The 24,792-nt window shown below is 38.4% G+C and overlaps 1 protein-coding gene across 8 annotated transcripts in view; it reads right to left on the reverse strand.

Moving 5' to 3' along the window:
- The window catches only part of esrrga (estrogen-related receptor gamma a), a 120,216-nt gene that overhangs the window by 36,326 nt on the left and 59,098 nt on the right, over positions 1 to 24,792 (reverse strand). For 5 of the 8 annotated variants that reach the window (XM_037979923.1, XM_017418784.3, XM_017418781.3 and 2 more), the window contains 3 exons: positions 23,688 to 23,846; positions 12,624 to 13,048; positions 7,973 to 8,101 (listed from right to left, as the gene is read on the reverse strand). In XM_037979923.1, the coding sequence (XP_037835851.1) occupies positions 7,973 to 8,101; positions 12,624 to 13,048; positions 23,688 to 23,845 (712 nt within the window). In that variant the 5' untranslated portion in view covers position 23,846. Of the gene's footprint in view, positions 1 to 7,972; positions 8,102 to 12,623; positions 13,049 to 23,033; positions 23,138 to 23,687; positions 23,847 to 24,792 lie in introns of those variants that run through there. The other 3 variants (XM_017418782.3, XM_017418780.3, XM_037979924.1) reach the window with 2 other exon arrangements.

Genomic DNA, 24,792 nt, shown 5'->3' on the forward strand with positions numbered 1-24,792 from the left:
ATGCTCTAAATTTTCGCCAGAGGCTAGAATATTTGTGTCATCAGCGAATAATATAAATTTTAATACATTAGACACTGTACTTATATCATTTATATAAAGATTAAATAGAACTGGTCCCAGTACTGATCCTTGTGGTACTCCACAGACAATCTCCAGCCAGTCAGATTCCACATCTCCCAATTTCACAAATTGTTTTCGGTTCTTTAAATAACTCCTCATCCAGTCCAAAACTACTCCCCTAATTCCATAGCGTTCTAATTTTTTAAGTAGGATGTTAAAAAAAATGTTCATAAAAGATAACAAAAATTTAATCTATGAGGTGTGAGAGAATTGGCAAATCCTACTTATAAACAGCCAAGTAAACAAATAAGAAGGAAAATGTTGCGATGAGACAAAGGATTATTCTGCGACTTGTACTTCTTCTTTCACAAACACAGGCAAACTTACAAATACTAAGACCGCACTCCTGTTGTACCCGAAACCACAAAATTGATAATGCATTTTGTAACATTTTTTTCGCCACCTTGTGCTACTTTTGTCATGTGCTGCACACACAGTTATGCATGAACTCAAAAGTGCCCATACGAACCTTGTGACAGTGATGAAGGTGAATCATTTCTATCGTGGGAATATTCCTGTCTGTCAATAGCGCGATCTGCACTGATCACATCAGGATAGATTTTTACACTGCGCTGGCGTCACTCTGTGTCAGCATGTGTGTGTGTGTGCGTGCTCTTGAACAGATGAAGGATTGCAAGTGAAATGCCTTTGACACCCGAGTGCACATGCAGGAGGAAGACAGAGGGGAGAGGGAAAGATAGAAGAGGATGGAAGGAAAAACCGAACACAGATTGATTTCAGATGGTCAATGAAATGATGAGAGAATGAGGGGAGATCAGGAAGAGCAAGAATTGTAGGAAGGAAGGCAGGGAAGAGCAGACAGAGAAAAAATGTATATGGAAATTGGTTGATCATAGTCAAGGAGAAATGTAGATGGAAAAAAATATATAATAAGAAAACATTTAAAAATCAGACTCATAAATTTTGTGGGAGAGAACTTTTTTTTTACTCACCTTAAACCATTTTACACACAGCATAGTGTTTCAGTGTGTGAATTTGTGTGTGTTAAGCTGCAGTGTTGATGTAATAACATTAAAGGTTTTCCTGTGTGGGTTTATGGACTGATGGGTGAGTGGATTGGGCAAGACAACTGTCCCATTTAAATCTATTGTGTGTGTGTGTGTGTGTTATTTGTAATACTCATGAATGAGGACATAAATCTGCTGACACATTAACACTGGAAGGACCAAAATCCTGTTTGTCTCTAAAGGAAGCTGCAGAAGGTAAGCCTTTATAGGTTCAACAACAAGTTATGGTGAAGTTAGTATGAATGGCTAACTACAGAAAAAATAATATATATTAGGAAAATCAACTTGAGATGTCTTCTAACGTGCATAATGATTATAAAATCCTTAAAAACAGGTATGTGTTAAGTTCTGTACATTATTTAATTCTGAATGTAAGTAAATAAAATGCCAGCACTGAGGAGAGGTAAAAAGAAGAAAGTAGAGAGGATGTAGAGAGGAGAGTGTGTGTAGTGTCATGCAGGGATGTTTGTTTAGACCAGAACAGATCTGAACAGCAGTGCCTACGGCAGTGGGCAGGTGGCTGTCACTGGAGTGTGAATCTGTGGCTGTGGGTGTGGGATCGAGCAAAAAAGTGTGGGATCGAGCAAAAAAGTGTGGCCTCCCCCCCCCCTTACGCTTATAAGGTTGCATGTACTTCATAGCACACTGAAGCTTCAATGCAACTATTTTCCTAAATATAAAACAAAACAGGATGAGATTGTGCAAGTACTTCCAGAAAATAAATAAATAAGTTGTTGCAATGTTAATGTAATAAAAAAAATTTAGTCGTTAAATGGTTTCCAGCCTTGGCTTTTTCTAAAGAGACAAAAACCATCTATCTCAATCCATCTCACCCCCTACTTGCCTATTCAATGTATCTTAATGCATCTGATTGCAGTTTTTCTAGGCTAAAACGCCTCTCCTTTCCTCAGAAAGTGTTGGTGAAAGAGAGCAGACCACTTAGGTTGACCTCTCGTCACTCCGTTTCCATTATCGCTTCTTTCTAGCTCGGATGCAACCAGATGCCAGTCGCACACTCATGCAGGACAGACGCTACAAGACCAGATTTAGCTACAAGTCTCCCGAGGGGGTAACACCAGACGCCACCAGTTGTCTAGCGCTCCCCTCTTTTTGTATTCCCTTTATTCATCTCTCCACTTTCTTTTCACAACTTGTTCTTCATCATTTAATCTTTTTATTTTCCCCTTTTTAAAATCACTCACATCTAGTTATTAAACTCGTTTCATTCATTTGTCAGTGTTACTTTTGCCTTTGTGCAGGGCTATGAGAATGGATGGCATCAGTCAAGATCACTGAGCTACAAGGAGCGTATGACACACACTAGCAGCTATACACACACCAAAAATACACACACAAGTAGCAACACCCACACAGACTGGGGCCTTCCACCCGATCTCACTCATTAGGTCTTAAAGGCTGTGGGGAGCACGGCCAAAGCTGGCATGAAGTGTTAATATATGTGTGTGTGTGCATATGGGGGGCACCATGCCAGGGTTTATATCTGCATTCTGAGGACTTGTCCCTCTAGAAACCCACCGTCTGAATCCAGCTGGTCATTTATGACTTTATAGAGGTGGAAGCTTTGGATTTTACACTTTCTGTTTATCCATGATTCATCAGACTTACCATCACCAGAAACCTGATGCTGTGTTTTAGAGCAAATCTGTCACTTGGAGCATATGTACTGCATACATGTGCACTGAATACTGCTGGCTTCTGAATCGTGTCAATCTGCCAAAGCCGTTCATGCTCAAATGTCTGATCTCTGTTTTGTATTCAGTTTGTGATAATTCTGCATAGTACTGCCGATGTTGAATTTGCCAAGTGTTGGGCCTCACTATTTGGAAAGTTAGATATAACTGACACGTGCAGTCTCGATCTGTTAACATTCTGTAGTTTTAGTTTAAGTTTTTCTTTTTAACCTGTGATCATATTCTTGTTCTTTCACCCCCCCCCCGAAGCAGATTTAAGTCCCGCCCCATGACCTTTTGGTCTTCAGCTGACGCATCATTATGACCTCATTAAAAATGGACAGACAGCCATTGCCAGAGGGGTAGTTCTCATAATGTAATAATAAGGCCTTTTAATTGCCTTGCTCCTGAAATTAGCTGCTACATATTGGTGGGTGGGTTCCTCATGTTTGTCCCTTCATTGTTTATTCTCAGCTTGTTCATTTATTTTTCTTGTCTCCCCTCCTCCTCCTTCTCCTCCTCCACCTCACAGTAGTTGATGAGAAAATTCAACATTTCACATAGTCAGGGTTGTGTGTGAGTGCATTAACATGATCAGGTAGTGCGTTTTAAGGGAACATGTAAAGAAAGAAATCTACTCTGAGTTGGTTTCCTGACCCTCTGGCCCCTCTCTCTCTCTTTTAAACACAAACACACACACACACACACACTTCTTGATGCCTTACTTGCTCTTCAGCTCAACCCTCTCTGTCTCCCAGGGCGACAAAGCTAATTTGAGGCAGATCTTGCCCTACGGGGTAAACTACAGCATCCACACACACACACACCATGTCCTCCTCCGCACTCCACCCCAACCACTTTATCTTCACCTTTCTCCCGTTAGCTAGCCCCTGACAACCGCAGTTAGGACTGACGCTAACTGATCTAGCCACTTACCATTATCATATATGCAATTTTACAGCAACAATGCTGAAACCCTGAAGGGCAGAATGAAACACAGTCAGTAATGTTCCTAAATGAGTGTGTTAGAGATTTACTGTCCAGTGCGATAAAATGCCTAATCAGGTGGTGTAAGAAAGTCCTTTTTCATATAGTTAACTGGTGAAAAAATGTTTATCAGTTCATAAAATGATAATAAATGAACTTAAAAATACAAAATGATGAATACTTTTTACTAAAACCTAAAAAATGCATCTTAGAAGATGAGAAATATACTACAGATTATGTTGATTTTGGATTGTGGATCAAAATTTAAGCAATTTAAGTATTTTTATTGACAATTTGTTGCACACCAATCAGCCGTCCCATTATGAACACCTGCCTAATATTGTCAACTGACCAGTCAGAGCACAAACATAAAACATCAAAGCCATGTTAGTAATGAATGCTTTGAACCTCGTGAATTGTGCGTTGGGACCTCTGTGGATAAAGCTTGCTTCCATAGATGCAGTCAGATACCACTGGATAGAAATCTGGAGGCAAGATGAACCTCAGGGTTTTTTTGTTATGGTCACTGAGCCTTTCCAAAGCAAATTTGGTTCCATTCCCTGCTGTACTGCTAGCTAAGGGAGACTGGCACATATGGTTTTTCCATGCAATGGGTGAAATAAAGTGAAGGGTCACCAAAATATTTTTATGGTGGTCAATTGTATGAATGCAACATCCCTGTAAATATTAAAATGCAGGTTTTCTTAGAGAAATAACACGATGAGTAGTGTTGTGCACTTTACCTGACCGTAGTTGTTTTGTTATGACCATCTTGTGTTTATTTTACTTTATGGTAAACATCAAGATCAGTCTGAAAAGAAAGTTAGATTTTCCCGTACACTAAAACTGTTGTTTCCCAAAGAAACAAAATAAGGAAACATCAGGAAATGGTCGTATCAGTTTTCCAAATGAGCCTTATTCATATGTAGAGTTGGCCCTCTTGTATTAAATTCACAGTCTGCACAACAAATGGGGTGGCTGGGGTCTGTCATGTTGATGTATAGATATGCAGCTCTATGTGATATATGTGTGTAGAGCAGGGGAGCAGTAGCAACAAAAGGCAGCTATTTGTTTGCCTGCTCAGGGCAGACACACACAAGCACATGCCCCTCAGTTATGTATATACAAACATAATGCACAGTCTTTTACAATAGAATGAGTTGGTTAACTTTGTTTTATTTTTAATATATCTGTATGACCTCAGAGCTGATCTGTGGTTATCTCACTCCAGATTTCAAAGGGGACATGCTATTTCTCTTTTACACCAATTTCCAGTTTCTTGAGATCCTAAAAACATATTTGTGATTTGTCATTTAAACATGAATTTTAAATGTGGATCCTTTCCCCTTGGTTTTTAGAAATTTTAAGATGCAAACATTACCAGTAGATTTTTATGGGACTATTTTAAACAGTGATAACTCTTTATGTTTGTTAATGTTGCAGATGCATTCAGTGTGATGAAGAAAAATTTGAATTTCAACAATGAGTCAGATTTTCTAGTCAAGATATGGAACACTAGACAAAGTAATGAAAAAGACTTACAGACTTATTAATTCTTCTGAAATACTTCAGAAGAAATGTAACTTCATTTACCTCTGAAAAATATGAGTGCCTCGCCTCACTAAAAACATATTTTCAAACATAGGAAAAAGTGATATTGATGTCTAATGCAGTGTTTTCAGAGTTTTAGAGTTAGTAGTAACATTATAGATAATATATAATACAATGTTTTCAAGCACAAACAAAAAAAATCCAATGTGTCACTTTTGATACACCTACCCATAAATAATGTCTTGTAGACACTTTATTAACAAGAGGGATGTGGTTTCTGTGTCGACTAGAAGGATGCGGACTGTATCCGTTAACTATGATATTGTTGGAGCTGCCAATAATACATGCTATTACAGGCGTGTGTGTGTGTCTGTGGCCACATACACAAGATAATACTGGAGAGATGAGACATAGGTTCTGCTATGTCAGATCAACTGGGAGAACAAATGCTAAGACAGCAGCTTGTTAGGAATGTTAGTGTGTGTGTGTCTGCAAAAAAGAAACAAAGAGACTGATGCTTTTGGTTTCACAGCAAAGTAAAACTTAGATTGCTGGCAGTGATTAAAAAAGGGATTTAAAAGCAACCTTACATCAGTTTGTTTAGGGTAATCATTTCTTTGTTGATCAAAAACAGCAGGAACATTTCACTTTAGTGTTGAACACTTGGCACAGTGATTGAATGGGACAGTGAATGGACGACAGGCAAAAGAAGCATCAGAAAGAGTGCAGTAATACCGAGTGGGAGAAGTGCAGGGAAGTGATGAAGACAGCAATGGATGGAGGGAGGCCTGGCAGGCGTCGGCACAGGCACGCTCCCTGACCACTGTAAGGAAGGGGGGCGTAGGCCAGGTCTCCCATCAATTACAACCTTGACCCTTCTCTCCTCTCCTTTCTCTCCCTACTCTCACACACTTTCTGCCTCATTCAACCATCCTCCCTTCCCTGCCTCTTATCCTCCCTTGGTCCCCCTCCTCAGCTCCTATAAATCAATCTCTTTCTCCCCCCTCCCTCCCGCTGTCCTTCCCTCCCTTCCCCGAGGCTTCTCCCACCTTCCCCCTCCCTTTATATCTCTCTATCTACCCTCTTCTTCATCCCTCACCACTCCTCTACCTCTTTTCATAGTTGGGAGAGCAGTGGGAGTAGAAAGGTCAGAGGTGGGCAGATAGGAGAGAAAGAAAGAAGCAAAAGGCAACATGGGAATGTGAAAATGAGTGAGTGTATTTAATCAAAATGGTGAATGGGGAAGATGATCACTCTAGTTTTCTGGCTGTCTTCATCAATGAACAAGAGCTGAGAGTATCAGTTATTGACTACATTTTTACCTTGCTTATGAGAAGTAAAACAAAGGTGTAGTCAGAATCTGAAGGTAGGCCTTTGGCTGCATTCACACTTAACGTAGCATCACTGGGCTATGGCTGCTGGGAGACTAGTTAGTGACTTAAAATTGGGGGACAATTGCAAGAAAATAAGTAAATGTTGTACTACAGTCTCACAGAACTCTGACTGTTTGTGAACAAGTGATAGGAATGTGTGGCTACATTTTGCACAGCCAGTTTTTGAAAATCATGGCCTACTTTCATGTGCACAGTTTGCAATACTGCACTCTTGGCCGTGCACATTATTTTGTTGTGCTCCACTCCCCACCTATCTGCCTTGGCTAAATTTGTACTCATCTTAGCAAACACCTCCACATTTATGATTTAATCTGCTGGAGCAGACTTTTGAAACCAGACAGGCATAGCTAGACCACTTTTTCAATAATTATTTATAATCAGCATGGTTTTAAGATTTGGACATTTGCCTCAGATGTTTTCTGTCAGAGAACAGTTCTTGTGCAGGTCCCAAATTACAGCTGTAACACCTTGAGATGGGTTGGAGACACCCAGGGCAAAAAATCAGATGGGTTGGAGACAGGTTGAAGATGTCTATGACAACTCTGTGACTATTAAAGACAAATGTTGTCTATGCGACATGTGCATTTACAGTGAAAGAGGAGAATTCATGTAGATCAATTTTAATCTTTTACGACCTGAAGTGTTTCCTAACATGGGCATAATTACTCTCATATATTGCATTAGGTTTCAGTAGTAAAAGATGGTGTGATAAAAACAAATTATTCAGAAAAAAGAAAGAATAAAATTGCTACAAAGGGGAAAATTGAAAAAAGGTTAAAAAAGCCACTGAAAATGCATGATAGAAAATTATTTTATGTAGAGGAACAGTTTCTTGAGATTGTTATGTACATTGCTTGACATGACTATTTCACAAATTTCTCTGTCTATGTTTTTATATTTATTGTCCATTCCTAATACATTTTTGCAATAGTTAGCTATATTTATGTAATTGTTTGTTTCAATATTTCGCTAACTTAGGACCGCAATTAACATTAAACCTTCTCACTCTAGAGGCCATGTTCCTTTTTGGTTTTAGTTTTTAGCTAGAATTAAAAAGTTTGCAAGTATCAATGACAGGACACAAAATCATCCATTTAGGCTGGAAGAGTCTTGGGCCCGGCCTGTTTTAAATTAGGTACACCTAAGACTTTAAAATATTACATATAAACAAGTTAAGAGGAAAAAAAAATAAGGAAGAGACCTTTTCCCTTACCCTCTCTCAGCATGCCCACGGTCAGACACTTCATAAAGCGGCACGCCTGGCACGATTTGCGTCTCCTTTTGGTGATCTCACACTCGTTGGTGGCTGGACAGCTGTACTCAATGTTGCCTGTGGCACGTAGACATGTTGGAAAGAACACAAGGACAAGTTTCATTTCAGATAGATACATCAAGTGACAGACAGACAGGCAGGCAGACAACCTGTGAGACACCAAAAACCTGCACCATAAAAGCAAGAGAAAAACAAAAGACTATGTTCTAATACAAACAAACTCTTACTCATTTCCATCTTCATTTCATAACACATTTGTGGATTTGTTGTATCAATTTGGAGCTTATTCAGCCTGTTTTTGTATCCATCAGTAATAGCTATGTTAACATCTTAAACAAAAACAAATGTATCTCTTCCTCTCATGCCCATCTGACAGCTACAGAACCCCAGCAAGCTGAGACATCTCCCACTGAAACAGAGTAAACAGTGATTGCTATTGACTGCAGCTGTGGAGAGGATGTTTTCTCATTACTGGGTTGATTAAGGAGCTAGTTAGCTTGGGAAAAGGCTAAATGCTCAAACACTTCCTAATGGGTGAAAAGACACCCTTTAATTGCCCTTGTTAGTTAAAGGCTAAACATGCTAAATGCTGAAGGAAGTCTTACACTCTAATAGACGCCACTAATGGGACTAGTTAGCTCACATCCAGCCCTTATATGCTGATGATACAGGAGGACCAGATTAATTCTGCTGTTAAGTGGGATACTTCCCTCGCAGTGAGGCTAAATGTGCTAATGACACGGGATCTGCCTGCCTTAATGGGCACTCAGTAAAAGGCCTTGTTATTTCAAAGAAACAGGTAGGCCTTCATTGCTGGAAATGAAGAGCCATTTTGAGAGCAGGAAGTACTGAGATCAAACAAAGTATGCTATACCCTAAATAAATGTTATTAAAAATAAAAAAAAAATAAAAAAAAAGTGCTTTCTGCTACTGTGGAAGCACATTCAATATGGAATGATAACATTTTTACATTGATATTAAAGTGAAAAAGTGACAAGAATAATATTTATGAAAGTTTTTTCAATACACTTCAAACTGCACATGTGCTGCACTGTAATACTAGTATGCTTGTGAAAAGTGTGTTCTGTTGGCCTAAATGAAAGCTACACATTGCAAAGTATGGTATGAAAATAGGCAACCTATTGTATGTGTTGTGGTTTCTGTATGCTTGTGTGTGTGTGTGTGCATTTCTGTCTTCGTGAGTCTAATGGTACACTGTGGCAAACCAGATCAGACATGTTTTGAGGGCTGTATGTGTGTATGTGAATAACGGGGGGATATAGGAGGGCTTTAAATCCTCTGCAATCTCTTTTGAGTCCACTTGTAGCATGAAAATTGATCTCTATTGTATACACCGCATCATGTGAATTTGGTATCTAGACCCACCATCCTCATGTTATACTTCTTTCTTCCTTTCTAAACTTAAATCTCATCTTCCCACTTCCTACATTCTTTGGGATGTTAGCATTTAGATTTTAATTACCTATAATTGCGTAGAAACTGAAAATGCTAAATGGGAGCAGTAGAAAAATTATGATAAAGCAGCCAGGTTTAAACCAAACACATTCATTCATTTTATACATCAAAACTCTGGATGAAGCTATGTACATACTGTATGCATGTTAGCACCTTTAACTGGTTTACTATTGAATAATTTGTTTATTTAAGACTTTTTAGGCTTTATGAACAGTGAGTTCTGTATATTCCCAACTACTTCCTTCATCCTATACTGTGGCCTTTCCCATCTTCATCTTTCCTTCTCTCTTTTACTTTTCTTTTTCACTCTTGTTGTCTTTCTCTTTCCGTTTCATTGCCCCATATTTTGCCCTCCTCCACTTCCCCCTTTATCCCTCTTTCTCAATAAGGTAGTGATAGATGCAGGTTGTCAGGTGTCGCTGGACTGGCGCCACAGAAACAGCAGCTGCCAGAGCCACTTCCTCCACGCAACGACACACACATGCAAAAGGCACGCCAGCTCACACATACCGTTAATTCCTTCCTACATCCATGTGCCCAGTCCATCCTTCCCCCTTTTTCTTCTGCCTTTCTCCCATTCCCTTTCTCATTTGACTGTTTATCTGTTTATCCCTTATCCCCCCTTCTTCTGCTCTATCCCATGCTCTTCTCCCCGTCCAGCTGGAGGTGTTTTTTTGGTGATTACCTGTGGTTTTATTGGCTAATGGGTTGAAACATACCAATATGTCTGCTGCTGCCCATCTGAGACTGGCCCTACTTTCCTGCCAGTACAAACACATAAACACACACCACAGGAACATGTGCCCAGACGTGCACATGAACTTGTGCTCATTTACATTTGGATGAACACACAGACGCACAGCCCACACCGAGACACATTAACATCCACTCTGTCTGTGGATTACTGTATTGTGTGAAGTAGCCAAAGATAATGTCATGATTGTTTTATTCCAGTGTGTGCACGAGTCTGAATCCAAACATTCCTTAAGAGTAGGATGGCAGTAAAACATTTAACAAAAGAAACTCCAAACTGAATTATAAAAGCTGTATTGCAATAAGAGAGTTTCTCAAATAAGAATTACATAAAGTTGTTGTTGAATGAAATTGGGATAAATGGAGAATTCCTGACCTTTCGCCTTCCATTTGGGCAATATATAAACAACATGTAAGTTAAGAATTACAGTCACAGTTAATTCTAAATCTGTAAAGAAAAACTAAAAGCCTAAGTTGAACTTGTTGAATAGTTGACCCTGCAGCAACAATGGGTTCAATCTGTATACAGATTTATGACAAGGTCATGTGTATTACAGTCTTAATCACTTAAAGTTTGTGTGGTGTTTGTTTATTGTCTCTTTTTTATTATCTATGTAGCTGTTTGCCGGGTGCACTGTTCATGTCGTTTCTTAATAAATACATTCAAGTCATCCCTAGGCAGTGGTGACCATCTACCGAATACCATACTACTTCCTGCCTACATCTTCTTGTTTCTTTCCACCTCTCAAACTTTACTGGAAAAGCTGCTTATCAAAGGCTAAAGAAGGGAGGCACAGGTAGATGGATGGATGGAAAAGCAGATAGATGAATGCTGTCCGATATGACTGACTGAATGACTGACTCAGTGGATCAATAATGGCTGGCTGACTGACTGGTAACTTAGTTATTACATTGGCAGACTGACTGACACAAAAATAGCAAATCAGGAAAGATTATGAAGTCTTTAAACATTTCTTGCTTACTGAACAGACAACACTTGAGGTGCTAAGGGGATTTTATTACAAATATGCATACCTTAAAGTGCTTCATGAACTCAATGCTAAAAAAATGTTAAAATATCTTTAGCACATTTTAGCTTCATGTAAAAACAAAAGCCTAGCATGTCTATTTAGCACAAGATTGATTTAGCTACGTGTTCCAATCTGTATACTTCAAATATTGTTAAAATCTTCCAAGTGCATCAAACAGTTTTAGAATTGATGCTGTTAAGTTTTAGGCACATATTAAAACATCCTTTTTTTATCTCTATATAAATAGGCAACGTCTCTTAAAAGACTACTGATTGCTAAAGAGTCAAAATTGCAATTTTGATGCCTTATTTTAAGTATTTTATTTTTTTCTAAAGGGCAAGTAACGTCCTACAATAAAAAAAAAAAGGTCAAATTGTCAAAAAGTCATATTGGAATCTATAGTTTTCATTACCTGGGTGTAGTTTTTCATGCTAGATTTCACATATTATAAAATATGTCTGGCTTTAAGATCTAATTTGTTGTCAGGCTGACCTTCAAGAAGATGATGATCAAACTGAAAGTTGAGTATTAAGATTAGGTAAATACAGTCATAACCTGTAGAGTACTGTCTGAATACCTGTGAATTTCCTGCAATCATCCCTAACAATATATAAGCAAAGTACTATAAAGCCTAGTTCCTGGTGCTCCTTTATTATGTGGATTATTACTCTATCCTGTCTTTACTCAACCCCTTTACATGAACTCCTGACCCAAAGTCACGACCCCCTGGCCTTGCTTTGACACTGCATTATCTCCCATACAACAGGCTTATAACATACACTCTTTATGCATAAAAAGCTTGATCTGGGAAAGAAAACACTACCAGGAAATTGTTTTTGCTGTTGATGAGGAAGAGGTCAAGGTTGTGGGTGATGGTGTGTAGGTTTTATTAAATATGTGCATAATCTTTATGAAGAGTTGCACCTTTTTAGGATGACAATTTATACTCTGTATAAAGAGGTGCATACTTACCTTTGCTCTCTCAAATTGCATTTCCTGCAGCCAACCTCAGATGATGTTTGATTATTATGTTAAATGTCTTTTTAACATAATATCTGAGTACTTAAAAAGTACTTTGTAAGAAATAAAATAATAAACATTTGCCAGTAGTCTTTAAGAAAATAACACATTACTGTAATGTTTCAATTTTTAAAAGGAATTGACCTAAAACATCCTGACATAGACAACTGATTTGACAAAAGACTTTGTTGAAACAAAGGAGACTCCAGCAAATTAAACGTGATGTTTTACATTACATAAACTAAAAGAGAGGTAGAGAGACAAATAGAGACAATTATCAACACAAAATAGAAGCCAACCTTGAATGGTGCGCTTGAAGAAGGCCTTGCAGGCCTCACACGATGCAACTCCATAGTGATAACCTGATGCAATGTCCCCGCACACCAGACACAACCTCTTCGGCATTGAATTCAACATGTACTCGCACTTGATTTGCGAATCTTCCCCGATAGTTGATGAGCAGTCCTCATAACGTTTCGATCCTGGGCCTCCAGCAGGTCCCAGGGGTCCTGCGTTGGAACCATAAAGGCTCGGGGAGTCTAAGCCATTGGGGTGGCCGTTCATTGTGGATGAATATGAGCCTGAGGCGTCACTGGAGCCACCAGGGGAGTGATGGTTTAGACTGTCAGTCAGAGAGGCAGGACTCGATGGTTCAGTCTTTATATAAGAAGACGGACAATTGGACTCAAGGTGGCGCTCCTTACTGGACATTCTGCAGAGAAGCCTAAAAGGTGAAAGAGAGAGGGAAAAAATAATGCACATCAAATCTATACTGTAACATTCAGTTATAGAGATATTTGTTCTAATGTTATTTATTTCCTAGCTGACTCAACTATCTCCCAAAGAGTCCGATTAGCCCTAAATATGAATAATAGTAAGACCAATTCAGGCATTAGCAAAAAGGCAGAAAGTAAGAGACTTAAAGACAAAAAAATAGATTGTTCATTAGGGAAATGACGAGAGCAAAAGAGCATCAGAGGTGCCCCTCTAGTATCACATGGCAACACAAACACATCCGCACGCTCAGGGACGAGGTCATCCGTCACTCTCAAGTCAATAGCAGCTTGTTCAACATGAAGGTAATCAGTAAGCAGCCTCTCTGCTGCTCAGTCATCCCAAAGACAGCACGTACACACAGAAACACACTGTTACACTGGAGCACACTTACAGTAGTTTAGAGTTGAAGAGTAACAAGCATATTCATCAAAAATGTTGTATTATTTGTTGTCTCATCATTTCCTGATTTGCTTCGTCCTTTATCTCTCTCTCTCCTCTCTTGCATTTCCTTATTCCTCTCCCTAAGGAGGCTGGCTGGTGTCTTGTTAATGGCAGTTGTAATTAACAGCTATCTTCTCTCTGTCCATATCTTTCTATCCCTCCTTTTGTCTACCTTACTATCTATCTGCCTGTCTCCCTATCACTTCCTATTCAGTGCCATCTCTTATTCTCCTTCTATCTCTGGCCCCTCTCTTTCTTTTCCTCTTTGCATTACTGCTCTCTGTCCCTCTGACTCTGCCCTCCCTCCCTCCGCTCTCTCTCATTGTTAAAGGCAGAAAGCACAAAAGGGGGTTTTAATTAAGGCAGGATGCTGCTAAACGAGGGACTTCTAAAGTCCAGTCGGCCTGTAAAAGATCCCCATCCCACAGGGACCCATAAAACACAGACAGTGCCTTTACGGAGAATGGAAAGCTGCTCAGGTGGGGGAAAGGAGAATGAATGCAGACAGGAAAACAGACAGGCAGACAGGCAAAAGCAAAAGAGCAACAGAATGGGGGAGAAAAAGAGGAGTTTCAAGACCTGCAGTGACTGATAACTAATGACTTACAACAGTTTTGGAACCAATTGTATAATTTATTGAAGGTATATCACATGCTGCTTTATTGTATCTGCTGTATTAAAAGAAAATACAAACCTGCTCATGTCAAAACTGCACAACAAATCAGATAAATAAAAGCTTTTTTTCTTTTATGAATCTGAAATTTATGATGTGCAATACTTTGAACTTTTCACCCTTTTTATCATTTCATTCATTAAAGTTAAGTCTTCTCCAAGTAAGTAATTCAGAAACTCCATTAATAGTGGCTTTGCTGTATTCAACAACGTCTATAAATCCATTTATCTGATACTAAGGTGGGCCTTTTAGTTTGTAATGAGAAAGACATTGTGAGCAAGGTGTGGAAACAAATCAAGAAGGTAAAAGCAAAAAAAGAAAGTCAAAGAATGAATGGGACATTAAGTGTTAGAATAAGTGAGAAGGAGGAAACTGTATATGTGGGAAAGAGGGATGAGAAGAAAAGCGGTGACATGAAGTTGTCTTTTTCCAGCAGAAGAACTGAAAACAGTAACGACAGAAAAAGGGAGTAGGCCTAGACTCCGTTAAGTAGATGATGTGACAGTGATGATTTAATCTCCTTTTTCAGTCTTTATGCTCTTTTGTCCCCTTTCCTATTGACTGTCAAACCCTCTGAGTACCATTAAGCAAAAGTGTTTCAGTGCTAAAAGATCTCTTTCCATTCTCCATCCAGTCTCCCTTTTTCTCTATCATGTCTTTTTTTTCTGCTCTCACACTCACTCTCAGTCTACTTATAAATGAAAAATAATTGCCATCGCTGGGGAAGAAATAATAAGAATAAAAATGAATACATGCGTGCAGAAAAGAGGAGCAGAAGAAAGAAGATTAAGAAATCACAGCTGTGCCAAGTGAGAGGTTGAATGCTTTTCTGTATGCATGTTATCAGTACAATTACGGTGCGATGTAGTGGCGGCTCAGTGCTGAAAGAGCAGTCTTATTGTACCTTTTCTGCTCTTCAGATGAGTGTGAAGAGAGAATGTAGGGGTTGGGTCTCTGCTTTATCAATTCTGTATGTTTTTGGTGCTTAAAGAAATTTATAAAAAGTGAAATAGGATTGAGCGTGTTTTTTTTTTTTTACTCATAAGGGGCTCCAAGATGCGAGCACTGTCACATTCAATTTCTTTAAGCCGGTTCGCCTAATTCTGTTCAAAGAAGGTTTTGAGAGCTTGCAATTGTTTTCAACTCCCCTTTTAAAGATTACTGAACAGGTTACATAACACTGTCATTGTTTTCAAGGGATATATTTAAAAAGATAGTTGTGCTTTCAGTAGCAATGCTGATGAAGGGTACTTTCTTAAAAGATCAAATACTACGAGAATAAATTGTGAAGCTAAATTATGTCTTGGTTTGTTTGGGAGAGAATTTTGGAAAAGGTAATTTTTTTTTTCATGACTGAGAATTGAAATTCCTTGAACGCTCACTTGAAGCTGAATCTAGAAAGACTTTTTTTTAAAATTGGAAACTGAACTCTTTCAAAAATGTCCCTTTGAGTCAGTTGCTTGTGCAGGAATTATGACCTGCAGCCTTTAGTGGTTGTTGAAACGTGAAGGTTTTACAGTTTATTAATATGCTGATGTTGTGGTATTCTAGCCCCATCTATGATCTTAGTTTTAAGTCTTATTTTACCTTTTCACCTGTAACCAAGGAGCTTCAAAAACAGTTTGAACAGGAAAAGGATAAATGACCGACACGAGGGGTCAAAACAGCAACCCACATGGCATAAGAAAATGGGTATGATTTTTAAACTAAATTTTGTTTTATCTAAATAATAATTTGTAAACAAAAACTATATTGTAAATGGATAGTGGGTAGGTTTCATAATGACACTTTTTTTTAACCAAAAAAAGGTTTTGTTTGAAAATATTTACTTAGATTTTTTTTTTCAAATGTCTCTGTTTTCCATTTCCAAAATAAATAGATATTTAAATTTCATTGTAAAATAAACTTAAATACATTTCTGAATAGTCAATCTTCACAGGAGATCAAATTTAGCTGACGGTTTCAAACTTGAACAAAACTGAACTCATTGTGCGCACAGTGTAAAGTCTGCAGTGCTAATTTCAAATGGAATGTGACAATTAAGCACCTGCAGGTTTAAAATATTCAGCAGGTCTATTTATTTGTCTCTCACTGAGAGAGAACACGCAGACACACACACACACAAACACACACACACACAAAAAAACCCTAAACGATTACTACTTGTCCTTGTCTGCATTTTCAAGTCAATCCATGTCATTTTCTCCTTATCCTCATTCCTATTTCTTTTTCCATTTCCCTCTTCTTAAAAGAAAGCACAGTGGCTCATGAAAAAGAGATGATGTGGGCACAGAGAGAGAGAGGAAGGGGGGGGGGGGTCAACAGAAAGAAAGAAAGAAAGAGAGAAAGAAAGCTTTTCTCTGTATATGTTAAAGGAAGGTGGGCCACTTTAGTCTGACAAGCTGTCATTAGAGCAGTGCGCTGATGCAGTGCGCTGACAACTGGCAGGGACAAACATGCAATCATCGTATTAGAGCAACGACTACCTCACTTTGTGTCTGTGTGCAGTTTGCTGCGAGCTCCTTCGGTCTGTGTGCAATAATACTCTTTTATTATATTCAGTCTTTGTACAACTGCCTCACTAGATGGCAGCCATAGACGCAAGCCGATTCTTAAATAACTGCAAACTGTTTTCACCCTGTCCCTCTGGGTTGGGAAAAAATAAATAAAAAAAATGTTTGGAACATGTGTCTGTCGCTGCCACTCTTTTAGCTTAATAAAAGAGATGACATTTTATTTAAAATCAAAGCAGCCTTTAAACAAACTGTTCTATCTTTAAGAAAACGCAGCTTTGACGACTTCCTGATGAACTTTAGCGACAGTGGGTGTTGCAAAATGACGCCTCTTACCGACTTCACGGTTTATTTCAAGTAATTTCCTATGGAAAGAACAGGCGTGTTGAATAAGATGATAAAGGGGGAAGAAGAAAAAAAACCAGAGATGAAGCAGGAGTGGTGGCTATACGGAGACAGAAAGACGAGAAGTGCTGACAATGTAGTTACCACGGGTTGGTTAATACCTTTCCATCACACCTAACATTGTGCTTTCAATGCTGATAAGAACACACAGTCCAATAAGCAAAAAGAAAAAAAAAAGAGAAAGAGAGAAAACCTTACACAATTCTATCTAGATAATACTGGCAATGCTTGGAGAGGGGGAGAAAGGAAAGGAAGCAGGAAAGACTTAAAAGGAAAAAATATTGAATTAAAGAATGGTGTAAGGATGGGAGAGTGGCAAAATGTATTTACATTTCCATCGTCATATGAATAGAACGATTTCATCATTGGACTAAATTGCCTTTTCAGCCCCCACTCTGATCTGTGGGCTGTTCTTTCCTCGCTATATTCCTCTCTCTCAATTTTAAAGTAATCTCCTATCTGTGGAGGGTTGTTGAACTGCTTGTCAGCTGGTTAGTTTGATACAGTAGTAAGTGTGCACAAAAACACGTGAAAGCTTGACTTGTTAGCAGCACGCATCAATTCAGAAGGAGCAGGTTACAGCTGTTCCCGTAAAACAATTACAGCAAGCGCACTCTCCCCGTTTCCGAGTGGTTATCTCCTCAGCACAAAAACACGAAACAAATTATATTGTGTTTGACATCCTGTAATTTCTTGGTAAGTAGTTTCAGGACTTATAGGTCCTGTCTGGCCTAAAATGCGGCTGAGTCTATTTTTCTAAACGTTGGTGTGAGTTTAAGCGTGTGGCAGGGATTCAGAATCACAGTGGGTCAATGATTATAGTTGTTTTCAAAAACAAAAATGAATACTAATAAAAAAAACAAAAACCTCCAACCGTGGCAGTCAATCTGAACCACTCTCCCTCCTACGGGGCTCGCTCTCTTCTTCTGTTTCCTGATCTCTCTGGGTCTCAACCCCTCGCTGTCATCATTTCTACTTCTCACATACAAACTATCTCTATCATTTTTTCTCTCTCCTGCTGGTGCATCCAACCCCCCTTTACAACGACCACCTTACATTCAGCACAATCACGCACACAAACACACACACCCCCACACACACCAGGGAGCAGATCAATTGCTACAGTGTTAGTCGGGCAGGAAACCTGTAATTCACTTCATTGGCTGCAGAATAAACCTCTGATTACATACAATCAATAAGATAATGGCTAAAACGCATTTTGCCCAATGGGCTGATGGGGTGTAAAGACTGGCAAAACAGAAAAATGTAAGCAATTGTGTCTATGTCCATATATGCCTATAAACACTTTGTATGTGGTGATATGTATATACAGTATATATACTGTATGTTAGTGTGTGTTTGCGTGTGTGTGTGTAAATATCTGCACAGTAAATATGTATTTTTGTGCAGCACCCAGAAACATATGCAGTTGTGAAGTGAATCGAGTGAAACTTACAGAGAACACGTTGTAAGACTGAGGGTGTTACGGAGCGTCCTGTGGTTTATAAGGTTTACACAAAGACGCACACACACACACACACGCGCGCGCGCGCACAGAATGTGAAAGGATAGACTGTGGGAGACGATACATGCAGGGCCATCTCTGCCCATGAGTATTGATTAAGAATTTTGTGCTTTTCAAAGGGAAAACTATTCAGGACCATCATGTTATCTCTGGTGACACCAATTGTTTTCTTTTGTAGCCACTGTGACACAAAAAAGCAGTTTCAGACCATTTTGTTTTTGGTCTTCTTTTTTCCTTTCAAAGTCCTATGTGATCTATTTAGAGCATGATTTAAATTTGAATGGCCAGTTGTAAGTGGATATTTTGGAAAAACCATATTAAAAGGTAAACATGTTCAGAGCTAAAATATAAGGCAGTCTGTGTGTGTGTGTGTGTGTGTGTGCGTGTTTGAGATGGGAATCTTGATGATTTAGGTCATTTTCTCGCGGAGCAGTAGCTGATAAGTGTGCTGCTGCCAGGCACTATCTTTGTCACCATGTCTCTCTTTCCTTACCTCTCTTTCTTTCTTTCTGACTCCTTTATCTGCTGTGTGTCATTGTGGTGGTTGTCTACTGTAAGAACAGTGTATCTAATGTTAAAAAAACAACAACATTAACAACAACAACAAAAAAAAAAACCCACTCAGCTCAACTTCGTCCAGAGCTCCATGTATCAGTCACTATAAAGCATCTGATATTTTTTATTGAAACAGTGGTCATTTTCTAAATAAAGAAATAACTTTATGTAACCCAGCAATGTTTTGGGACTTGATCAGACTAAATTGCATACTGTGTTCTTGTAGTGACCTCCAGGCTTTTACTGGAAAGACTGCAGAATGAAAATCAATGAAATTACTTCATGCATCCTCCTTTTTATGTAAACCTTTATAGAAGATGCTGAATGTGGCCACAACAAATTGGTCTTTTAAAGGAAATATTTAATCAGCAATGATATTTGTATTTTTAAAGCTAACACACAAATATAACACAGATGGAATAAAAACACAATAATAATTCTCACCACTCTTATATGGATAAGAAGTGAATAAGAAAAGGTTTAAAGAAGATGAAGATTTCATCTGACTTCTTTATAAAAGAAAGGTCACTGATCAAGGTTGATGTTCCTTTTCCTGTCCATGTGTGTGTTTGTGTGAATCAAACATGATAAATTTACATGTTCAGTAGACATTTAAAACCTCGACACTCGCTGTATTACTGACAGACATGCACTGTTGTAAAATGTTGAGCTCTTCCTCTTTTTCTTTTATGTAGAGACACACAGAGACCTGGGCAAGGTGCCATGTCAAATGAAACGGTAAATAAATAATAATAATAATAATAATAATAAAAGTATTTAAAACAAAGTATCCCCTCATTGGATTAAAAGCACATTTTATTAAGCAGATGGTGAAAGAGGATTTTCACTCTAGTAAATATGGCAAAGCTTTCAAATGTGACAGGGGAAGAGGCAGGGAGAGGAAGAGGAAGGAGGAGAGAACAGACGCGAGGTGGGAATGGGGAGGAAAAGTGTATTTCTACAGAGGAGAAAAGATAAAGAAAGAGGGAGAGAATGCAGGAAGTTAAATGGTACTCGATCAGGGAGAACGAGGAGAAGAAAAAAAGTGAAATATAAGAAGGAAGAAAAAAATTGGGAAAGGAGAGTAGAAGAGATGAGAGGAAAGGGAAGGATATATGAGTGAATAGAGCGTCGAAGCTGCATTCTTTAAGCAGATCAGATTTGGGGAAATTGGGCTGTCACTACAGGATTGTGATGATTTACACCTATCCATCACTGGAAGAGGAAGAGTAGCAGAATAATGCACAGCAGCTGGAAAAATGGAAGAAATCCATCTTAAACAGGCATGCTCCAGAACTTACTCCTCAATTTTCTTACAATACTTTACAAATAATACCTTAAAAAAACTGGATGATCTTGTTAAATATTATCTGCATAATTATTACAGTATTTATCAACATATAATCATTTCAGATATCATTGTCTTTTATAAACAATTGCATTCACTAGCAGCTGCTGTGGGTCACAAAAGAAAGTAAATGTTGCATATTATAAATTCTAATTAACCTAATAGTTCTACTAACAGTGTAATAGCAACATTTAGCCCACTAAAAAGGTAAACATTTTTGCACATTTTCACCCCACAACAAGCTGCTGTTGACACTTGTCTCCTCAGTTTCCCCCGCCTCCCTCCTCCTCCCTCCTCCTCCCCTCGCTGCTGGCTGATGCACCTTACAGCCTCGCTCCTGGACCATCTGTTAGGGAATCTAATTCACATCCAGTCATAATCAGGTTTTCTGGAGAGCCCACTGTCTCTGCCCATCTCCGTCGCTCTGTCTGTCTCTGCCTGCGTTCTTTGCTATCTGTTTCATATTCTGTATTTGAATGTCAAACCTAACTTTTTCCAGTTTTTCCTCATCCACCTCTTCTCTGTCTCTACACCTCCCAGGTCAGTCTGCTTGGGAATACATTTTGCACCAACATCTTCCCGTCTTTCCTCTGTGCTTTCTGCTGTACATTTAGTTGTATCATTATATTTCGTCATTAAATGTGTTTTTATCTTCACTTTCTTATCTGCGCTTTCCCATGTTCTCCCATACTTTTCCAATGTTTTCTCAAATTTGAAATGACAAATTTCTAAAGTGATGTTTCCATACTTACAGAAAAAAATGTAAGTGTTGCACTTACATTCAGTTTTAACTGTATGTTTGTGAGCGTGCACATATTTGAGAAGAAGGCAAGCTGAGGTGAACGGGGTGGAAGTTAATGAGAGGTGAGTGTCTGAAACCCTCTCCCTTTTTCTCTCTCTCGTTCTCTCTCTGCTTCTGCAGTAATCCTCTTCTATAAATCTGCAATCCAATCAGTGTTGTCTACACTAACACACACACACACACCACACAAACACATACACACAAGCTGTTGGGAGGCCCATCTGTGTGTTAAGGCAATCTGCTTTATCATTATGATTACATTGGACTCAGTATACAATGATGTGTGTGTGTGAGAGAGTTTGGGCACATCCTAGCTGCTTGACATTAATCACATTCTCATGGTTTGATGGCCTAAATAAAAAAATAGTGTAATATTGTTGCTGTCCAGTGAAAACTGTAGATTTAAAAAAAAAACACTTGAGAGATTGTCTTCTAATTTAATAAAGGCTGGATTTGACAACAGCAAAGAAAAGAAAGAAATATGCTGTTCATTTTATATTTTAGATATGTCACTTTTGAAAGAATATTAATGGATAAAAAATATACAAAACTATGACATTAAAAATTAAACAAAAATACTGTTTTTTAATCTTGAATATAACTGGAAATATTAATAATAAATAACAATTGAAACTATTGCTTCATTCCTTTTTCTTTTTTTGTGAGTGAGTGTGTGTGTGTGTGTGTGTGTGTGTAAAAAGTGTGAGAAAAAGTGAGTGTATAAATCTCATTACCACAGTTGGAGGTCAGATATCCTGCGGAAGTGCTCATGTGATCTTATACCACAGGTGTGTGGGTACAAAACTGTGCTGCTTTTGCTCTAAGTGGCTATGTGTGGATATATCTACATAAAAAAACACAAATAAAGAAACAAAAACATGTTTTGTTGTAAACAGTATCGTCAGACATTTCTGGGTCAGAATAGATAAAGTTTCTGCACATATTCACCAGAGTAAGTTAGTTTTATCGTCATCCCACTGCTGTATGTAAGAATAGCTGCCAAATACTGAATTTGCAGTCATAATATAAAGTGCTTGTCTTTTTTCAGTTTGTGTTCTTTGTTTTTGGTTCTAAACTTGATCTGTTGAAAGACTACTCTCAAGTAGTGGAGTGTGTGTGTCAGTCTGTGTGTGTAAATGTTGGTAGTATCCACAAACAGACCATTACACCTCTTATTACCACTATGACAACACACACACACACACTCGGGAACATTTACATTGTGCTTTTAACGTGTGTATTGGTGACTGGCCGAAGGTCTGTGTGAGAACGGTGTGCCAGACCTCTAATTGGCTTGACCCAGACTAACCCTAAATCCTATTGGACTAAGACTTCCAGTCTGAGGAACACACAGGGACATTCGCATACGCACATTTACAGAGCTTTGTGAAACCCCACAATAACCAAATCAATTGTTTTCTAACGGGCTGTCAATAATAGTACAATAACAACATTATAAATTAATGCAATGTTCATTAATGCAATCATGTGAGGTCACAAAGCACAATGTAGTTTAGTCTGAAAACACACACACACACGCTCACACACACACATATTTATAAATTAACAAAGTTAACATGAACAGGAATCATGCCTTGTATCAAAATTATTTTCATATGAAAATGCAAAAACCTAACATTATTCAAATGTATAAAAATATATATACTTACTATAACAAGCTTTGTAATCTGGACATGTGTCCCCATTGGTAACCCAAAGAAATGTTTATTAATCAAAAGACGGAGAGACAAAGTGACACCGGCTGAGGAAGAGCATGAATACAGAGAGTGTGTGTTTGTACATCATACTGCATGCTTTTCCTGTGTTTTAACATGAAACAAGCAGCTTATTTACAGCAACATTTCTAAACATAGACCAGGGAAACACTTTATAAAAATTACCCACAACAAAACAGTGTGAGTGAGAACTGGTTCATCTGGAGAAGATTAGAGTTAAAACTTCACTTCAGCTGCTGAAACGTTTTCTACTAAATTTAAAAATATATTCAAAAAGTCGTGGGAATGACAGCAGAGGTAAAAGGAAATCTTCTGTTTTATTAAAGGGAACTTGAGTAAAAAAAATTATTGTCATAGATTGTGACATGTGAAACTAACACTGCAAGAAAAGAGAGAAAATGTAACTAAAATTATATTAACATTGTTTTAAAAAAAGAAACTGAATATTTTGCTTTTGGACAGTGAGCAAAACATGTTTAAAAAAATGCTAACAAACACAAACACATGAACTCCCACACTTGAGGCTTTTAGAGTAAAACTGAATCAGATCACATCCATTTATTGCACCTTTTTGGAAGTCTGTCTTACCTGGGGTTGTAGAGGGCATGTGGGTCTCTCATGTGGTTGGCTTCTAGTGAATCGTAGCTCTGGTGCATCCTCCAGGCGCCAGCGCCGCATTTAACATATGTCGACTTGGAGTTATCTTCGCTGCTGCTGTTCACCAGTGGCCCCTTCGATAAGTTCATTCTGGAGGCCGGGGGAATTCGAAGGGGGGTAAGAAAGGACAGCAGTGAAAATGCAGCCGTTAGGGCAGAGCAAGGCAGAACAACAGCAGGTGGGAATTTCACAAGTTTTCCTTCAGTTCTTTTGGTATGGCTAAGCATGAAATAATTACCTGTAAAAACTTAAAACTGAAACAAGATTGTGTTTTTACATACTTGCTGAAATGAAAAAAAAAAAAATCAGTTTACTTCTTTTCAGTTTGGATACTGGTAGGAAAACTTTTTTTTAAACAATAAATGTAGCAAGAGATGACTGATAATGTTGGTGAAATGTATTTAATGGACACAACATGCAGACAATCACTTCTTCACATGCTCATTTTGTTTATTTGGTTCTTCTCAGTATGTGACTTTATAGCACAGTTTCACACAGAGAGGCGGTTACACCAACTATCAGAAAAAAAAAAAACAAGCTTTGCCCACCAAACATGACTGACACAAAGGCCGACATGCTGAGTGCACAGCCAACAGGCAGATGCAAAGACAGCCCTCAGAGAGCTGCACTGTAGAAAAGGTAATTGTAAACCAGCAGAGGGTTTTGTCCTTTTTGTGTTAAACACACTGAACACATTTCAATCAAAAACATCAACCCAAATCAGATTTGATTTGACTTGAAATACGTCTATCTGTGTAGAGGTAAACATCAGCGAAATCCAGCTGTGATCAGCGCCAGAGAATTTTCATTAGTTTTAGCCTTGGACAATGTTTTCCAAATGAGAAAATAAAAATGGAAATGCACAGAAGGAAGGACTGCTATCTATCAATCAAACTTGGCACTGACGTCAGGGAAGGAGTGGTCGCAGAGGTGATAAGGTCAATGTGGGCAACAGAATTAAAACCACTTCTTTACATAAAGTAAAATATTTAAGTTGCACAGAATAACTGAAAAAAAAGTCTTTATAATAAACATT

The sequence above is a fragment of the Kryptolebias marmoratus genome, linkage group LG15 (genome assembly GCF_001649575.2).
Source record: "Kryptolebias marmoratus isolate JLee-2015 linkage group LG15, ASM164957v2, whole genome shotgun sequence".
NCBI classification, from domain to species: domain Eukaryota; kingdom Metazoa; phylum Chordata; class Actinopteri; order Cyprinodontiformes; family Rivulidae; genus Kryptolebias; species Kryptolebias marmoratus.